The 20,513-nt window shown below is 47.7% G+C and overlaps 1 protein-coding gene across 1 annotated transcript in view; it reads right to left on the bottom strand.

Annotated features, from left to right (window-relative positions):
- Positions 1–838: 838 nt before the first annotated feature.
- TMEM255A (transmembrane protein 255A) overlaps positions 839–20,513 on the bottom strand; it is a 43,832-nt gene continuing 24,157 nt past the window's right edge. The window contains exons 8-10 of the mRNA XM_081808318.1: positions 15,476–15,638; positions 9,696–9,839; positions 839–3,262 (exon numbers count right to left, since the gene is read on the bottom strand). Of these exons, the coding sequence (XP_081664444.1) occupies positions 3,104–3,262; positions 9,696–9,839; positions 15,476–15,638 (466 nt within the window). The 3' untranslated portion in view covers positions 839–3,103. The remainder of the gene's footprint in view (positions 3,263–9,695; positions 9,840–15,475; positions 15,639–20,513) is intronic.

Genomic DNA, 20,513 nt, shown 5'->3' with positions numbered 1-20,513 from the left:
GTCTGTAGCGGTGCTGACCATACTGACTACATCTTTGGCTCTCCATCTTGTTCATGTCTGTGCAGTGACCTGCCTTGGGGCTACATGTTCCAGGCCCCTTGGAGGTTAACGTATGAGCGGAATGCGGGAAGGCTTGTTTTGATCTTTCCTAAGGTTGTTTAAACAACTAGGAGAGCTGGGGCGCCTGGGTGGCTCAGTCGTTAAGCGTCTGCCTTCGGCTCAGGTCATGATCCCGGGGTCCTGGGATCGAGCCCGGGATCGAGCCCCGCATCGGGCTCCCCGCTCGGTGGGGAGCCTGCTTCTCCCTCTCCCACTCCCCCTGCTGTGTTCCCTCTCTCGCTGTGTCTCTCTCTGTCAAATAAATAAAGAAAATCTTTAAAAACAAAAAAAACAACAACTAGGAGAGCTAACAATTTCTTCCCCTCCCCTCTGGCACACAGATGGCACCACTTTAGATAGCTACACTTTGACCTCCCCACAATGCTGTATACAATCTGTGGATTAAGGTCCAGCCTTTGTGGAGTATAGCTGTGTAGTGCCTGGATTGTGGTGGTCTGCTCCATTCTGCCCCCCCCACCCCCCATCAGTAAGTTACCCTGAGTAAAACTCTGTCAGCGGTATGGCGCGGCTCGCTTCGCTTGCTTCATTGTTTGGTCTCAAAATGCCTTCTCAGTCTGGAGGATACTTGACTGTCCCTCTTCTACCTTCTAACAGGTTTTATATGTTGGTTCATTGCATCCCCATTGCACCTTGAACCATAATAGTCAAAAGTGAGCGGGCTGTTGTCAGTTGCTTTGGAGTGTTTGTGATGCTTTTGTAGGTTCCATGAAGACACGTGTAAGTGGATAAGGAGGAGGATAGTTTTATTAATTTGAAACATCACAAAAGCAGTCTGGGTTTCCAACATGGCAGTGATACAGATTTTAAGCAACATCCAGTTTATACAGGTTCTGGATTAATATTTTAATGTTTCATGCCCAGTTCAATACTTTAAAGCAGAATTAGGAATAAAGCAGTAAATATTACAAAATGCAGTCAAGGTACATATTGGAAGTACAAATTCCTTCATTACAGCAAATGTTTTGCAAAAGAGTAAAGCAGCGAATATTAATTTTTCTAAGGTAACATGCACTTTATATAATTCAATGTAATAAAAAAAGAAGCTGCTCAAATTAAGTGTTACAAAATCTATTCTGTTTCAAGTTATTTTGTAAAGTAAGAAAAATACATAGAAATGAGTCAGAGTCTTAACACTTTAAGAAATGTGATAAATGTAGGATATACTGTGTAATGGTGCCTCGTAAAAAATTAAATACTCATACACGTTCACTAAAGCAAAAGGTACAGTGTAAATGGCAAAAAATTTCATTGAGTATTACAAGTTGGTATTTGTATAGTAAGTCAATTGGGTATTAGTCCCTTTTTGAAATCCAATAGAATTTAATATGCTCAGAACTGTAGAAAATAATAGTAATTTTATATAACGCAAAAGGATTCTAGTGTTCCCGATTTGAACTCAATGAGACATCATTCACGATGCCGGAAGTTAAACCGAATGCTTTGCAAACACTTAACTGTGAACAATGAGTGCACTTGTTGTGCCTTGATAATTCTTGATGGCTGGGTGTCTACAAGGTAGATGGGAGCACCAGCATTTGCCTGCTACCTCTAATCCATCAAGTCGGGAGGTAGCGAAATTGGCCGGAAAATTTTCCCGTATGCGTTTTGTGTTTGCAGAACTATCTAATTAGGTACCCTCCTGTAGCCCCTGTATTTTTACGTCATACAAGTGTAGGATTATCCGTCTTCCTTTAAATCACTCCAGTTCTCAGGTTAACATAAGATCGCAGTGAAAGTGTTGGTTCTGAAGTGAAGGCATGGGTGCCAAAGTGTTAAATTCGTCAGGTGGATGGTTTAAAGCTATGCATAATTAAAAGAACCGTTACAAACACCTACCACAAATGTGCTAGATGGATTTGAAATTTACGGTAACACCTAAGAATTTGTCAAGTTGGCTACTTTTGAGGTTTTGCAGACTTAAAGCGGCATTGTAACACTTTCATAATCTTGAACACTGTCATGATTGGTCTCAACAGAAAAAAGGACCAATAGGAGCAGTGGCATTAGAATACAGATGATTCTTTTGGGGTGGGGTGCAGGATACGTGCGGTTTGCTGGGATTGAAGCACAATATTTGAAGATTAAATAGTCACAAAGATTAGTAACAACTCATCATCACCACCCAAGAACCTAACCTAGCGTTTTTAACTCTGAATTTTAACCGTAAGATCTCCCATAGCCAATGTCTTTTGTAATACTGCACCATGCAGTAGAACCACGGTCTCCTCTGAGTTATCGGGTGTGTAACTGAGATCAACTCAAAACACCTCACACGTTGCTCTTTGTATTTCAGTGCGTCCTAAACAATCGATCCTGTTCCCCACTACTCGAGGGAATATTGCACTTTTCCCTTTGGGAGGTACTGATAACGAAAGCTGAGCTGAATGATCACAACAGCCATTTTTACAATACTCACAGAGAAGAAAGGAGTACAAGGTACGGGCAGCGTTTTTCGACATCCGGACACAAGCAAACAAAATCTTAGCCAGAACTCTCTGCATTGGAACCAGTGGGTAGCTCCATCTGGGAAATTTTCCTTAGGGACTGACTTTAGTGGTAGGGAAAGATAGGGCCTATAGATAAGCCAGGTGCTTCACCCAGGGTGCTAGGGCGGCGGTCTGCCAAGGGTCTGAGGACGACACTGCATTTCCACAAAGTGAAACAGGTGGCAGGCACCGCTGAGGACAGAGGTGGAGCCACAGGGAAACGCAGGTGCATACGGGACAAGCTTCTTGCCGGGATGGCTCCCCAGCCTTGCTTAGAGAGTGCGCGCTGCCCTTTTTGGAAGCGCTGGGTTCAGCCTAGCCACCCCTGCTCTGCACTGATAAATGAATAAGCTTCATCCCTATCTTGCCCTAGCTTGGCAGGCCTTCGCAAAACTTTATGCATAAGAATCGCACTTTAAATTTTGTACCCTACACACTTCCACTAAAGCAGAAATACAAAAGCCACAATAATCTCAATAGCCAGCAGGCATTCCTCTTTAGGGGCTGTAAGGTGGTGGTTTTTCAAAAGGCGGGTAGTAGGGGGGAGAGTAGCGGGGCGGTGCGCTCGAGGACCACATGTAGCTGGGCGAAGGCGAGGCGGACTGGGGCTCATCAGAAAGTCCAGAGGGAGGGGAGGATGGAAAGACACCGGAATGCTGTGTAATAAAAACAAAACCAGTTTAGGCAGCCGGGTTGCGATTCCTCCACAGGCCATTGTTACTTAAAAAGTGAATGTGGACCAAGTTTGCTTCTGTTTGGAAAAACAGAGGGCTCCTAAGCCTCACAAAGTTAATGAGGGGCAATGAGCCCGTGGGTCGGTCCCACTCTCCCGGTCCCTCAGGCTGCACAGCTCCCTGCAGATAGCATGGGGTCCTCCTCCCTGGCCCTTTGAGCCCTGCATCCAGTCACCCATTCTTGTTGCTCCTACTTCTGTGTTGCCTCTTCAATCCACCACGCCCTCGTCCACGTTTACAGCCCAAGCCTTCAATACCTCTCCCTCGAGCTATGGCAACAGCATCCCAGCTAGTCTTCAGAAAAGGACTTTGGGCCATAAGAACTTCTGAGGTTAAGCCAGGAATACCTGGGAAAGTCTTTGCTACCAGAATATGTCACAGAGCCCATCTCACAGACCAAAACACAAAACAAAAACTAAGGTCAGAGAGCCTAAGTGGGCTTTCTTGGATCTGGGCTCTTCCGAGTCTGACAATTTCTATCTCATCTTAACCGTGGCCCACCAGCCCCAAGTGCAGGGTAGGTTGGAGGGCAGAGAGGAACACAGGCGTGGAGGTGAGAATACCAATGGTAAGAACAAGGAACAATCTGTCAGGTTGCAGAGACACAAGATGCAATTTGACTTTGTGTTGTCCAACTTTGGTAGTCTTTGGGAAGAGAGAGGATACAGATTTTTTTTTTTCTTTTGTAAAAACAGTGAATTGACACGTCAGGAGCCATTGCTGCTGCTTCCTCTCTGGCTCATGTATACCCTTGACTCTGATGATTTTCCTGTTCAAGGAGAGTTGGCCTGTTTTTGTTTGGTTCATTGCTATATCCCGCAGAGCTCAGAACAGTGCTTGGCAAGTAGTAGGTGCTCAGTAAATGTTGAATGAGTGACCCTAACCTCAGGAGTATATGAGATGAACTTGGCACGGTTTTTTTTTTTTAAGATTTTATTTACTTATTTGAGAGACAGAAGCAGACTGCCCGCTGAGCAGAGAGCCCAACGCAGGGCTTGATCCCAGGACCCCGGGATCATGACCTGGGCGAGGGCAGATGCTTAACCGACTGAACCACCCAGGGGCCCCAATTGGGCATGTTTTTTAAAAGTAAAATCGAGTTTCAAAGAATGCCGCCCCATCTTGTGGGTACTGCTGACTTGCTCCAGCGGGGCAGCATGGCTGAGGCCTGAAGACTGGAGGGGGCTACCCGGATAGCAGGAGGCCAGGGGCCAGTTTTAGGCTCTCAGGAAGGGTGAACATAATAAGCCAATGAACGGGGCTGGGGAACTGCAATTTTCTGGTGTGTCTTAGCTCTAGGAGGAACTGGTATATTAAAAAAACAAAAAGGGGCGTCTGAGTGGCTCAGTCGGTTAAGCGTTGACTTTTGGTTTTGGCTCAGGTCATGATCTCATGATCTCGGGAGTCATGGAGATCCAGCCCACGGTTGGGCTCCCTGCTCAGCGGGGTGTCTGCTTATCCCTCTCCCTCTGCTCCCCTCCCCCACTCTCTCTCAAATAAATAAATAAAAGCTATGGCTTTTAAAAGAAAAACAGAAAGACCCACTTACCCCAAAATTTCTCAAGAGTTCAAGTGCTGTTTGGGGGAGGTCATGCCTTTACTTTGTGTGGCTGGCCAGAGTCTGAGTTGGATCATGTCATTTTTAAAGGCCTGGGGCAATCGAGAGGCAGCCTTGACATGGGATTTCTGGAGCCTGAGCCCACCTGGCTGAGTCTCCTAATCCCCAGTCCTCACCCCTGCACGCCTTAGAAAGGGCTGTCCAGGTTTCCAGGTCTTGCGCGAGACACGGAAGTATCTGTCCACATCATGCTGGGGCCACCATCACTCCCTCCCCCTCCCCCGCCCCATCCATTATTTCTGCCCTGAGGGAAGGAATGACAGGGTCCTAGAACCTGCAGAGCCTCTAAAGACAAAACTTGAGTCCGTGGACTTGAGACAAGCAGGATTCCTTGCTAAAATCCCAACTTGTCTCCCGCCTCCGGGAAGACTTCCTGGTTTTCCATTCTGCACTGCAGGCCTCCCTCCCCTCTCCCTCCTCTCCTGCTGCTTTCCTCAACGAAGAACACTGTCCTCTCAGCCCAGTGGGGACAAGAGTCTCCGTGCCCGGGGACGGGGACGCGGTGCTTGGCCCTTCTGAATGCCGCCACGGGAGGGTGAGAACCAGGCGGCCGGTCTTAGGTGCTCCCAGCCCCGGACAGGAGGCCAAGTTTCCGACCGCGCAGCGAAAGGCAGTTCTGTCCCGAGAGGTGCTACGAGAGGCTTCTGTGGGCAGCAGCTGCCGCGGGGGGGCAGTTGTACACTTTGATAGTAAAAGGGGGGGGGTGGTGACACAACGGCCTTTGGTTCTCACTTATTGCTTTCATGTTCGGGAAGTATTCAAGTGGCCGGGGCTGGGATGTTTCTCACTTCCCTTTGAGGACGCTGGGAGCCTTAAGGATAAAATTGAAGGGCTCCTGGCAGAGCTAGGGAGCTAACTGGCTGTAGTCCACACACCCTTGGGGCCCGGTGGGGGGAGTGGGGGACAAGACCCACAGGACCAGCACGTAGTTTCCTAGCAACAGGCAGGCACCTTGGGAAGGATTTGGCTTTGTTGCAGCTGGGGAGCTGGCCTGGTGCCTTTTGGTTCCTGCCTCCGAGTCGACTTTACTAATGGGACAGGCAGCTCAGAAGAACAGAGCTTGGAATCCCCGCTCAGCGCAAAGCATGAAAAGCACCTAGATAGCCTACTGCTGGGCCTCCGTCAGTTGGAGCTTCCCAAGTCGCTTCTTGGAGGCTGGAGAGAGAAGAGGGGCAAGGCGCAGGCGTGGCAATTCACCAGGTGGACAGGAAAGGAACCAGCCCCTGGTTAGAGTGAAGTAGGGGGACCAGGCCGGTAGGCCCGGCTGGGAAGTATGGCTGGAACCCCTTAAGGTTTTACACAAAGCTCCCCTGGGTTGAATTTCCCCGTGGAAGTAGAAACCGATGCTTTATACCCTGCGGAATTTGGACTACTTGGCTGAAACCAAAGTACAGGCAGGAGGGAAATGAACGTGGGGGCAACAGAAGTGAGTGGGGAGGTTAGCGAGGAGGCAAAGGTAGTCTCAGTTTCTATCCTTCCTGTCTCGGGGGATGGGGAGCTCATGAAGGGAGGACACCGTGGAGTCCAGTGTTTGCAAGAGTCCCGTTTCTCCCAGCTCAGCACTCACAGCATCCTCGGGGCCATCCGACCAGAGTGAAGTCCTTAAAAACACATCACTTGGGGCGCCTGGGTGGCTCAGTCGGTTGAGGGTCTGACTCTTGGTTTTGGCTCAGGTCATGATCTTGGGATTGAGGGATTGAGCCCCACGTGGGACTCTGCTCTCAGTGCGGAATCTCCTGGAGATTTTTTCTCTCCCTCTCCCTCCCCTTCTGCTCCTCCCCCTGCTCATTGTGCTCTCTCTCTCTAAAATAAATAAAGTCTCTAAAAAAATTTAAAACCCCACATCACTCAAAACCCACACCACACAACTCCGAAGTCTCCAAAAAGGAAACACAAAGACAGCTCGAACCTAGAAAAAGAACCGGGAGAGGTATGAGAAGTGTCCCAGCAGCCGCTAGAGTGGGGAGCAATTTAATAATTAATCAGAGAGAATTTACTCTCTAGAGACCCCTTCTGAGTCATGATTAGGAAGCCCATAATTTAAATCAGTAAAAAATATAAAGATCCTAAAATTAACTGGGGGAAAAAGATCTATGCTGGGCTCAGATTTACAGCTTCTCCAAAGAATTCTTTAAGCCTATTCTAGAGTCTGACAGACTCCAATGACAAGAGACTGGCAATGACAAGACTATTTCCCTCAAAGGATTACACTGGATGATATATGTGAAGCACTCGGCACCATGCTTGGTGCAGAACAAGGGCTCAGTGAATAGGAGCTGTTCTTAAAAAGTAGAGGCTTCCACAAATCCCTGACGTCCGTGCTATAAACCCACAGTGTAGGTTTGGGTTAGGGACCCTATTGCTGGGTTTCCACAGCACTCTGGGTAATAGACTATTTACTTTTTTGTCTCCATTGCTGTCCCCTGACCACCCCCCACTCAAGTCCCTGATTTCCTTTTTTTTTTTTAAGATTCTATTTATTTATTTGACACACACACACAGAGACAGCGAGAGAGGGAACACAAGCAGGGGGAGTGGGAGAGGGAGAAGCAGGCCTCCCGCGGAGCAGGGAGCCCGATATGGGGCTCCATCCCAGGACCCCGGGATCATGACCCGAGCCGAAGGCAGACGCCCAACGACTCAGCCACCCAGGCTCCCCAAGTCCCTGATTTCTTAATGCAATCAATCTTTCTATCCACGGCTCCTAGCACAGTGCTTGGCACATGGGAACACAGAGTAAACACCGACTGAACGGAAGCCAACAGCCCGAGTCACCACTGGCATCGTCAATCTTGTTTTCATCCCTGGGGTAGTGTCTGAATGAGGAACGATGGACGAAGAAATGTCTCCATACCCTACAGAGAGGCTTCCTATCTTAGAGTGTACAAGGACCATCAGCAGGGAGATGATTGTTCCTACTTCAGGGGTTCGTTATAAAGTGAAAATTCCTAAAATCAATATAATCAACATAATTTGCTTCGATAAAAAATAAATGGAGGCAGCCTCTGGGGCTGGACCTATGTGTCTGTGGCCCCTCTATCCCAGGATGACCTTTTTTTTTTTTTTTAAAGTAAGCTCTATGCCCAACATGGGGCTTGAACTCAGTCCCCGAGATCAAGAGCTGCGTGCTCTGCTGACTGAGCTGGTCAGGGGCCCCCCAGGATGACTTTTTATTACTTTTTATTGCTGTGTTAAATTTCAACATCTCTGCATTCTCTCTCTCTCTCTTTTAAAGATTTTATTTAATTATGAGAGAGAGAGAGAGAGCACACATGAGAGAGAGCAAGAGGGGGGTGCAGAGGGAGAGGGAGAAGCAACCTCCCTGCTGAGCAGGGAGCCCAACCCCAGGACCCTGGGATCCTGACCTGAGCCAAAGGCCGATGCTTCACCGACTGAGCCACCCAGGCGCCCCCATCCTTGCAGTCTCTTAAAGGACTCCTCTTGCCTCTGTCCCTGCTGAAATTGTCTATGCCCTTTTTGAACAGATTCGTGTTTCCCAGTCTGTGTAGCACCTATTTGGGTAACGAGTTCCCTCTGTTGTCTGCCTGTAAATACTATAGGCTTTAGAACAAGTTCCAGCATTATTTTTTTCCCAAGCTTTGATGGACACCTCCTTGTTCTGGTTCTGCATTTTATAAGAGTGAACAAGTCCGTGGTCACACTATATATATTACTGTTGCGATATACAGGCCTAGACCTCCACGCACAGCATCTAAGCAGAACAAAAGGACACTGTCTTCAACAAAATGGGGCTTTCCAGGTTCAATTATTTTGTTAATCTAAAGCTGAAATTAGGTTGCCCAAGGGCTTTGTGTTTGTAAACTGGCTGGCTAATTGGAAGCACCCCCAAACAGTCATGCCTTTATGTCCCCTTGGAGCATCTAGGGGCCCTTAGTCAGGAGAAGCAAATTCATTATGGGCTCCTCTCCTTTCAAAGGTATTTCCTTTGGTCCTCAAATTTTCAATTAACCAGACTTCCGTGTAATCCCACTCTTCTATGGTCAAGGGTTGCCGATCACTGTAAATGTTGAAAAGACCATTTTGCTTGTTTCCTTGAAGTGCCTAGCCCAGTGCTCTGCACACAATGAAGGCCTTTTAATTAAGTGCCTTTCTTGGTTCTGTTTTTCTGTGCTTTGTCTCAGCTCAAAAGGAAAAGGGGAAAGTGCAAATTTGGTAACTCTATTTCGGACCCATGTGATAACAAGGCAAAAAAGGGGAGGGGCGGTGTTATTTAAAAAAACAAAACAAAACCCTTTCTCCGTGTAGTCCTAGTTAAGGAAGTCTGGAGAAAAACAAGGGACTTGTTCCTCATTACAGATTTCATTCAATCCCTTGTGTGGCCAGAGTCCTTTGTGCTAAAGAGCAGGTCTAGGCCTCTCTCTGTGGCAGAAGAATGGGAAAAGCCGCGGTTGGACAGGGGTCCATACTGACGTACTAATGAGTACGTCCCCTCCTGGGTGCTGGTCAAGGCAATTTGGGACACCTCGATCCTCGCTCCTTCTCTCCCTTTTCTTCCATCTCTCTGTTTCCTGTGTCTTTCCCACCCTCCCCATCTCTCCCATCTTGCCTTGCTATAGTCTGTAAGCTCGTCACTGGTACCCACAGGCTGCTGAAGGCTGTCAGGCTGAGGGCCTGGCTACCTTGTCCATAGGAGGGAGGTTCCATAATTAGGGAGAGAACAAGACAGCAGGAATGGCAGCAAGAGTCACGGAGAGTTGTGTTTCCCTCAGAACATACCTGAAAGTCGTAAGCAGAATATGGCGGCAGGTGGGGGGGGCTATGATAGTAGGTATTGTACGATGCCACTTGAGGACGAGCATAGTAAGAAACCGTCGGGTGGGCATTTTCAACAGAACAGTTCAGCGCTGGCAGAGCTGGGTTCTGTAGAAGAACACAAAGTAGAAAGAACATAAACGTTCATCACCGGGAGAATGATTAAATAAACTGGCACGTCCGTACTGTGCAATACCATGCAGCTCTTGAGCCACAATGATGTGGACCTATGGTCCCTGCTGGAGAAAGCCGTCCAGCAGACGTCGTTAAGTAGTAACAAGACTAGAAAGCCACCGGCAAAACTAAGGAGACCATAAAGAGATCAGTGGTAGCCAGGGGTTGTGGCTGGGGGGAGGGAGGAACAGGCAGAGCACAGAGGGTTTTAGGGCAGTGAAACGTCCCTGTGTGATAGTATAATGATGGGTACATGTCATTATACATTTGTCCAAACCCGCAGAATTGCAACACCAAGAGTGAGCCCTAAGGTAAACTATGGACTTTGGGTGACAATGACTTGGCGATGTAGGTTCATCCTTGATAATAAATGTGCTACTCTGCTGGGGATGTAGTTAAAGGGGGAGGCTACGTGTGGGATGGGAGCAGGGAGGACATGGGAAATCTCTATACCTTCCTCTTTTTTTTTTTTTTTAAGATTTTATTTATTTATTTATTTGACAGAGACACAGCGAGAGAGGGAACACAAGCAGGGGGAGTGGGAGAGGGAGAAGCAGGCTTCCTGCCGAGCAGGGAGCCCGATGTGGGGCTCGATCCCAGGACCCTGGGATCATGACCTGAGCCGAAGGCAGACGCTTAACGACTGAGCCACCCAGGCGCCCCTCTATACCTTCCTCTTAATTTTGTTGTGAACCTAAAACTCCTCCAAAAAAAATGAACCCGCTACGTTATATAGCATGATTCCTGACTTACGTAAAAACAAAGACCCGAACAACTATACATGTATGTACGTTTGTAAATGAAAAGAAATTAACCTGGAGAGATTCACAACAGACTGTCAACTGTGGTTATCTCTGGGGAGGGAAGTAGCATCAGGAGGTAAATGGGGACCCTTCACTTTCTTTCCTTTTTTTTTTTTTTTTTTTAACTTAAGTAGGCTCCATGCCCAATGTGGAGCCCAATGTGGGGCTTAAACTCATGACCCTGAGATCCAGACCTGAGCTGAGATCAAGAGCTCGACCCTTAACTGACTGAGCCACGCAGGTGCCCTTCTATTTTTTTTTTTTTTATATATAATAGGTATTACTTGTGTCATTTCCCCCCAATTTATTATTTTTAAAAATTCGAACCTATAGAAAAGTTGAAATCATGTAAAAAAACAAAAAGACAAAGAAAAGAATAAGATCCCAAATACACTGCTAAAGGAAGTCACCACTGCTCATTAGTTCCCAACCAGGGCTGTCCCAAGCAGGACCTTATGAGTGCCACATGGGTCAAAGTGCAGGGTAAATGTTTTCCCCATTTTCCGTGTCATTGACACTGCTGCCATTTGCATGGATAATCAAGAGCTGTCTGCAAAATCAATGAGTCTTGATTCTTGGTACATATCTACTCCACATTAACGGAGAGCAGAAGCTTCCTCTCAAGTGATGAAAGCGTGTGGGCAGGCTTTGGCAATGGCTACAGGCAGCCACACTGGGGGTGTTGGCAGAGGAATCTTCCTTAGAGCAAGTTTCAACACAGTTCTACTGCTCTCTTCCTTGGAGTGGGTTACTGTTTACATCTCTGGGAGGTTTGAAGAGCTACAAACCTCAGGCATTACAATGCAGCTCCCAGACAAGCAGAGAAATGTTTGTCAGCCCCTCCCACGCTCGGGAGAGGGCTGAGATTCTTGACCATTCCAAGGGCTGGCTCGCTTTATAGAGAAAGAGTGCTCAGAAACGCCCTTACCTCTCCACCAGAATGCTAAGAAGGAATTTCATCCCCGAGGAAGTCCCAGAAAGCATGTTCCCTTGGCTTTCTGTCAGTTAAAAGCATGCTCTCCAGCTCTTGCAAAATGAAACCAGTTCTTCTATGCAAATAAACTAAGCCTAGCCAGAGAGAAACAATCATGCAATGTAAACTCTATCTATAAAAATTGTTGTGTGTTCAGAGAAGAGGCCGGGGAGGGGGGCGGTGCGGGGCGGGATCATCTTTGAAAGGAAGTTGACTATTACAGAGAAAACAACACAAGAGGAGGATGGAATGAGCACAGAAAAGGCACGGAAGAGAGGAGAGTCCAGGGTAGAGGGTGTAGACAGAATGGGCAGGGCAAGAGAGGCCGGGGGAGCAAAGGGAGGTAAACGGTTGGGCAGGGAAGGGGCCAAAGAGATGGCTCCAAATAAATGTCTGGTGAGGCCTTACATTGCTAACTGTGATTTTACAACACATTTGGGCTCTGTGTCTGTTTGTGTGTGTGTACAGCACTGTGTGCATTTCTGTTAAAACCCTGGGGCTCCGGGGGCGCCTGGGTGGCTCAGTCAAGTGTCTGCCTTGGGCTCAGGTCATGATCCCGGGTCCCAGGATCGAGTCCCGCATCGGGCTCTCCACTCAGCAGGGAGTCTGCTTCTCCCTCTGACCCTCCCCCCTCTTGTGCTCTCTCTCTCTCTCTCTCTCACTTTCTCTCCCTCAAATAAATAAATAAATAAAATCTTTAAAAAAAAAACAACTCTGGGGCTCTGAAGTTGTGAGACCCGCCCCCCATCACTGATCAGGCACATTCTGAGCTCCAGGGAAACAAGAAATTTCTAGGTGACCCAGGAAATGGTGAACGCAGTCTTGCCTGGACGAGACTGAGTCTATTCTGAGGCGATGATTGCGGACTTTGGAAATAGTGCCACTTTTATGCCTCCCTGCTTTCCTCCAAACCAGAGACACCGAAGAGGAGAAACTGGCAAGATACAGTCACCTTTTAAAGACCCATCTCAACTTCTTCTATCTTGGGTCAACAGACACTTCATCAAACATTTCTCAAAGATCCTTTTCCCCATGCCGCCTCTGGTCGGGGAATGAGGACATCCTTGTTCCTCTCAGGAGGCCACATTCTGGAAGCAGCGGCTCCTAGCTGATCCTGTTGTCAGCTGCCAGCTCCCAGCCCTTGGCTCCTGTCCTCACTCCCTAGGAACGGCTTTCACCAGCCAGCCCCCCGCGGGCCTCCCTGCAGATCCCCGGGCCTTCTGCTCGGCGGGGAGGCACACCACGAGTCGCCAAAGGCGTTTGGACCCAGGCCAAAGACGGTATTTAGGCTCACCTGGCTGATGTTCCAGGATGGCCTACACCACGTCTCATTTTAGTAAAGCCATCAAAGTAAGGGCTCTCCCTGGGCCCCCCATCTTCCATTCCCATTCGCTCTCCCATCTCACCAATCGGATCTTTGCGCTCGGTCTTTCGTTTTGCCCACTGGTCCTTGACTGAGTTCCCAGGCCCTGCATTTGTACTTCTCTGGCCCTCCTCCTCCTTTCCTCCTAAGGAAGCTCTGGACAGCTGGAAACAACTCGCCTTTAACTGTTCTAAATTAAAGCCGCTAAACAAAGGAGGTAATGTGTGTTAAAACACTTGTGGAACCGGAAAGGGCTATCCAAACGTTGGTCCGGGCAGCTGGGGTGCAGTAGAAAGAGCAAAAGCTCCGGCATCGGACAAAGCTGGGCTCCAGTCCCAGCTCTGCTGTTTAGTTCTGGGCAAGTCACTTGACCTCTGTTGGCCTGTTTCCTCATCTGTTAAGTGGGGGCAGTAATTACCTCATCAGGTAGTAATAGTGGGGAGGCGTGAAGAAAGTAATTGCGCAAAAGCCCTTCGTATAAAGGACCATCGTCACTGCTACCTCTCAGGACAGACCCTCAACAAACCCCCTTTCCCCCTAAAGATCAAAGGTCACAGTGCAGAATGTGAGCCACTCTGGCTGGAGGAGAAGCTCTGGGGTTGGTGAGTTGAGGAGATGGGACAGCAGGATGGGTGTTAAGCGTTCTCTGGAACATTCCTAGTGCTTTTAGCCGCCCCCTGGGGAAAGTCTCCAAGAACACAGGGCATTCTTTGTTCAACCCAGAAAGAGCTTTTCTGAAGCCCTCTCACCCCAAAGCTCCCTTAGGCCCAGCCCTACGGGACCTCCTCCCTCCGAGGGTCCCATCTATGCTGATGCATCCCCCACTCCTCAGTGCTCTGGCTTGCCCTGGCGTGGGGAGGGGCGCAGGAATGAGAAATGTGTGTATGAGGGGCGCCTGGGTGGCTCAGTCAGCTGAGCGCCCGACTCTGGGTTTTGGCTCAGGCTGTAATCTCAGGGTCGTGAGATCGAGCCCTGTGTCAGGCTCTGCGCTGGGCGTGGAGTCTGCTTGAGATTCTCTCCCTCTCCCTCCTCCCCGCCCCTGGCTCTCACTCTCTTTCTCACTCTAAAAAGAAATAAATAAATAGAAAGTAAAAAAAAAAAAAAAAAAAAAAAAGGAAATGCGTGAGTGAGAGAGGGAGAGAAAAAAAGAGGGACAGACAGACAGGACATGAGCGGGGAAGGAATTCTCTTGACTTGGAGTCACCAGCAGGAGCACTCAATAACTTCCTGACAACTTGGTCGTGCTCTGGAGTGTTTTCTTTTCCCTTGTCTTACCCCCGCCTTTCACTTTCCATTGCTTAGCCTTTTGACAGTCCAAAGTCAAGTTACAAACTGCCTTTCAGGTTCCTGTTCCTCAGGGAGCCCAAAATGGGACAGAAACAGCCCCGGGCTGAGGGGCTATCTGCCTCATTTCTGGGGTCAAAGGAAAACCCCTTTTAGGCACAAAATAATTCCCTAAACACATGAGGGACCCCTCTAAAGCAGTGGTACTCAATCCTGGCTGCAGAGCAGAACCATCTGGGGAACTTGTAAAAATATTGATGCCCGTGCTTCAATTTAGACCAATTAAATTAGAAACTCTGGAGGAGGGGTCCAGGCATCTGGGCTCTTTTAAGCACCTCAGGTGATTCTATTCTAATAGGAAGCCAGGTTGACAACCATAGCTCTAAAGCTATTATCGCCATAGTTAGAGATCAAGGTTTGTTAAATGAGCAAAGAAATGCTTAGCAACGCTTTAAAAGCACAGGAAGGAAGAAGCCCCCTATTATGGGGCACTTACTGGGTGCACACGCGCGCGCGCGCACACACACACACACACACACACACACACAAATATGGCCAGGAGTTGAGAGGGAAGATAGGGAACTCGGGGAGGCTGAGGTTGAGGACAAGACCCTGCAAACAGCTTAGCCCAGGGCTGGCCCTTCCAGTGGAGAAAGAGAAGAGCCCACATGGTCTTTCTGGAGAAACTCCAGGATGAAATTCCTGGGGAGGGGGATACTAGCATTACTCTTACCTGAGCTAAAAAACCTCTTTTCTTCCATCTCTCCCAAATCTGTTTAAAAAAAAAAACAAAACACTGCCCAGAAAGGTTTCTACTAAAAGTGAGTGTTTGGGGGGGGGGGGGGAGCATGAAAGGCTATGTTTACATAACCAGCATGAACGGGAGAATTGAGGCCACCAGCTCCTCACCCCCGCCCCCAGAATGTGCCTCAAGAACATGGACAACTCATGTTAACAAGAAATTTTTGCAGACTAATGACATTGCCTGGTTCCTTCAACTTGAGATGTTGGAAGGCAGCTACATTCTTAGAGCAATGGCTTCTGATTCCTCCCTTCAAAACATGGGTCCCCATCGCCTCCAACCTCCTAGGCTCCACCTTGGCCCCCGGCAGGGGCCTCTGGAATGGGAAGGCACTTCCTTCCTTACCATGTCCTTAAAGCCTCCAAGGACAGCAGCAGTGATGATGCCCAGGAACAGGCCGACGATGTTGAGGATGGTGGCAGACCAGAGCAGGTGGTAGAGGTGAATGATGTCCTGGCAGCTGCTGACGTCGATGTATTCATAGTACCCACCGGTGATCTCCACGCGGCTGGACAGGGAGAAGCACACACCCATCAGTCCCCAGGGAGCAGGTTGTCCCCCGAGGCTTTGGCTACCACGCAGCTCAGTGAAAAGACAGGTGAGCAGGTGGGGAGCTAGGGTGAGGGACAGCACAGCCATGAATGCACTGGGGGAGCGAGGCACTATGATAAAGTGTGATTGCTGTTTATCCAAAAAAATAAATTAAAAAAACCACCTCCCCCCTACCAGGGAAACACCTGTCACCATCACTAACAGAATAGGTATGCCTATCAATCTATCATCATAGATGCCGATCAAATCTATGATTGGGAAAAATAGTACAATAGTACTCAGTATTAGATAGCATATATTGACCCTTACTCCGTGCCAGGCACAGTGCTAAGCATTTTACACGCGTGAATTTGTTAAATCTGTGCTGTCCAATATGGTAGCTACTAGTCACGTGACTGCTTAAATTTAAATTAATTAAAATGAAGTAAAACAAAAAATTCAGTTCCTCAGGCTCACCAGCCACATTTCAAGTGCTCAATAGCCACACTTCTAAGAGCCACACTAGAGGCGGGCTACTGCACTGGACAGAGCAGATATTGCATTACCATTATTGCAGAAAGTTCTATTAGACAGCACCGCAAATCCTTACACTATTCTATGAGGTACGTACTATCACCATTCCCATTTTCCAGATGAAGAAACTGAAGCACAGAGAGGTTAGGAACTTGCCCAAGTCATAAGTGGTAAAGCTGGGATCCGAATTCAGGCTTCAAAGATTTCGCCGTTTCCTCTTTCAAGACAAAACAGCAACAAACACAACAACAACGTCCCAGGAAAAAACTGAAGCCAAGCTGCTGCCCAAAACCCGAATCTCACCTCCTTGGAGAGGCCTTCCCTGGCCACATTCAGTCCAAAGCCACCCCCCATCCCCTTCCTGCCCAGCCACCGTCCCTCACATTACTTGCTGTGGACTGAATTGCGTCCTCCTCCAACATTCGCAAGTTGAAGCCCTAACTCCCAATAGGATTGCATTCCGACACAGACAGGGCTTTTAGGAAGTAATTGAGGTTAAATGAGGTCAGAAGGGTGGAGCCCTAATCCGATAAGATTGATGGCTTTATAAAAAGAGGAAGAGAGAGAGAGAAATCTCTCTCCATCTACATGCACACACTGAGGAAAGGCCAGGTGAGGACACAGGGAGAAGGTGGGTGTCCGCAAGCCAGGAAGAGAGCCCTCCCCAGACCCCCGCCATGCGGGCACCCTGATCTCAGACTTCCAGCCTCCAGAACTCTGAGCAAATGAATGTCTCTTGTTGAAGCCACGCAGTCTACGGTATTTACCATGGCAGCCTGAGCTGCCTAATACATTACCCTCCTTGAATTGCTCTCTAGCACTCACACATTACTGTCTGTCTCTCCGACCTGAACGGAAGTTCTAGGGCAGGGACTCGGTTTGTTTTGTCCACTGCTGTCCCTGACATCTAGCTGGTGCTCCATAAACACTTGTTGAGCTGATTCAATGAAAGTCCCTGTCTTCTTTGATGTTGCAAACTAGTTTACAACTTGGCCGCTGGAATCGCTAATGAATCTCCAACATTGTGGTTCTTAAAATGAAAGTCACGACCAAAACGCCCCTGGCGTCGGGGTGGTTATTAGGTGGGACTTCCCTCTTAGAAGAACCCTGGAAGTGAAAAGGGGGAAAAAAATTAAAGCTTAGCCTCCAAAGCGAACCAGGGAGGGACTGTTCACCCAAGGAAAGACTTTTAAACTTCACAGATGATTTTATTTTATCTTAGGATTCTTTAAAATAAGTGTTTTCGGTGTTTCTTCTGAGGACTTGCCATCCCTGTGGTTACGGGACAGACTGCATCAGAACCATCTGTGTTTGTGTGTATGAGTGTCTGCCTGTGTGTGTCAGTGTGTTATTTGTGTGTCTGCGGGTGCATATGTCTTGGAGAAAGAGATGCTTAAACATGCAGATTCCCAGGCCCCAGTCCCACAGAATCTGGCAGAATCTCTTAGGGTGAGGCTCAGGGATCTGTGTTAACGAGCTCACTGATGTTTGAAACCCACTGTTTTATTTGTTTTTTTATTTTATTTTATTTTATTTTATTTAAGATTTTTATTTATTTATTGAGAGAGAGAGAGAGAGCATGAGTAGGGAGGAGGGTCAGAGGGAGAAGCAGACTCCCTGCTGAGCAAGGAGCCCGATGTGGGACTCGATCCCGGGTCTCCAGGATCATGACCTGAGCCGAAGGCAGTCGCTCAACCAACTGAGCCACCCAGGCGCCCCTGTTTTTTATTTTTAAAGGAAACTCTGCCCCCAAAGTGGGGCTTACACTCTCGACTCTGAGACCAACAGTCGCACGTTCCACCCGACAGAGCCCGCCAGGTGCCCTGAAACCCACTGTTTTAAATAGTAAGCTTCCATAGTGAAATTTTAAAGTTGTCTTCATTCATTGGAATTTGAGCTGGATTTCAGTATGTTCAAGGGCAGAGCTGGAGCCCACCCATAAGCAGGAAGGGATACACAGAAAGCTTATTGCCTAAAGCTTAAAGACCCGTGGCTCTCTGCATACATCCATGAACATAGTAACTCCAAAGTAATTATTACTTGTGGCAGGTAGAATATTTTCTTTTTGATAGTATCAAATAAGAATATGTATATCTAGCTATCATCATAGATGTCGATCAAATCTACAATTCTGAAAAATAATGCAATTATAATAGCAAAAAGTGCTATAGTCCTTACTATTATCTGGTACTATTCTAAGCAGTTTGCAAACACTAACTTACTTAATCTCTATAATAACCCTATATGGTAGGGGCTATTTTTATCCCTGTTACACACAGATGAGAAAATCAAGGCAGAGACAGAAATTAAGTAGCAGAGGTGAGATTTGAACTCAGACACTCTGGCCTTGAGTTTATACTTAACCATGACATTTTGCTGCCTCCCAAAATCAAAACTGAGCACCACTGACATAAATCACTGTCGAATTCTGTTACTCTATCATTATTAATTATAATCAAACAAACCAGATTTATATTTCATGCTACCTCTTTTCATATTACTTATCTTTTCTTTTTTTCACTGAACCTAGTAGAGAACCATGGGCCATAACATTGGCTCCATAGCACCTAGGATATTAGACACTGGATGGAGAAATGATCCAGTAAAGAGGGGTCAAGACGTGCTCGCTTCGGCAGCACATATACTAAAAAAGAGGGGTCAAGAAAGAAGCCATATTTCATCATCCTTTTGAAAAATTCTTGCTTCTGATATAAAATATGAACATATCCCGTGTTTATTGGGATTTTAAGGCATTACTCTCAAGAGTATCACTTATTAATAAAGAGATCTATTCTGTGAAAAGAAAGATAGCTTACTGTCATGAAGAGGCGCAGACAGGACTGCCAAAAGGCAGGCCCGTGGGTAAGGATGAGTGCGGGGTTGTCGGGGTGCAGGAAGGCTGAAGAGTCAGCTTCTGACTTCCCCCAAATTATCTCTGTCTACTTCCCAACACACTGAGGGCGGGCCGAGTACACACAGACAGGCAGGACGACACAGAAGACTCTGGAGTCGGACTGCATTTGGATCCCAGCTCTGTCACTTATTTGCTGTCTGACCCTGAGCAACTTCCTTAACTTCTCCAAGCCTGGGGGATTTAATGAGAAAATGCACCAGAGCACCGCGGCAGCACATAATAAGAGCCCCCGGCAAAACATGTAGCTACGTTTTTTTTCCCCTTCTAAGAGCCAGCCTCTGGCAACGAACCTTAGAATCTCGTTATTGAAAGGGTTGACACTTGAAAGGCGCAGACCACACCACCGTGATAGGTTAGTGGTTTGTTTAAAAATACTCAATTATTTTAGATACTATATGTTTGGTTCCAGTTTGAGCAGGTTCAGCAGCTTTGGAAATATTTTTTACTTAACCATGAAGGAAAAGAACATTAATACTTAGCCCTGGTTCAGGGTTTAGCAAATGAATGCGGTTTCTTTCTGTGTGAGATTCATGATTCCACTTGGTTCAGTCTCCAGGCCTGCAAGGCTCTCCTACCAGACCCTACCACTGCCCGATTAAGCTTCCTCAAACATTTTTAAAATGGAATAATTCATTTAATCAAAATCCTTCCATGGCTCCGCATTCATTACCTTCCGGCAAAGGGGTCCAAATTCCTCAGTCTGCCATAATCCGAGTCCAAAATGGAGTCCGCGTTCCAGCTAGCCTGGAGCCCCCAGGAGCCCGGACCTGGCCATGCTGGGTACTTATTCCAAACCTATGCTCAGATTTCTCTCCCTGCATGGAAGGTACTGCCTTCTGTTCTCTGCTTGTCCGAACCTCTCCCACTGCTTGAAGCTTCCATACCCATCTCTCTAGTGTCTTCCTCAAGGACTCCAGTGCCCCATTCATTGGCTTTTTCCCTGGACTCCCACAGCCTCAGACAGTCTGTTCCTCTTAGTTTGGCACTTTGCAAATGTCAGTAATTCAGTTAGTCATTCAGTCCGATGTTTATTGAGGGCCCACTCAGTGCTGAGTACTGTGCTGGGTGCTGAGGCTACAGCCAAGGTGGACGTAACACCTCCATCTAAATTGTAACCTCTTGAGGGTGAGGGTCATCTCTTACACATCTGTTGTGTCTTCCTCACTGACGAGCACAGGGGTAGAAACATCGTAAGTCATCAATAAATACCTGGTGACTGAGTAACTGAGTTCAAAGACTGTGGCATTGATCATGAGCTTGATTACCCAATATGGGCTTTCACCCTCTTGCTCCCAACTTGCTGGGTGTGCCTGGAGAAACAGATAACCTCTCTGTGTTTCAGTTGCCTCCTTAATGAAGGAGGAGGCAACAGATCTTGAATAAGGCAGCAGGGCATCCTTCTGC

This window comes from Leptonychotes weddellii, chromosome X, assembly GCF_054177405.1.
Source record: "Leptonychotes weddellii isolate Sample4059 chromosome X, ASM5417740v2, whole genome shotgun sequence".
NCBI classification, from domain to species: Eukaryota; Metazoa; Chordata; class Mammalia; order Carnivora; family Phocidae; genus Leptonychotes; species Leptonychotes weddellii.
This window is presented reverse-complemented; position numbering and strand designations above follow the sequence as displayed.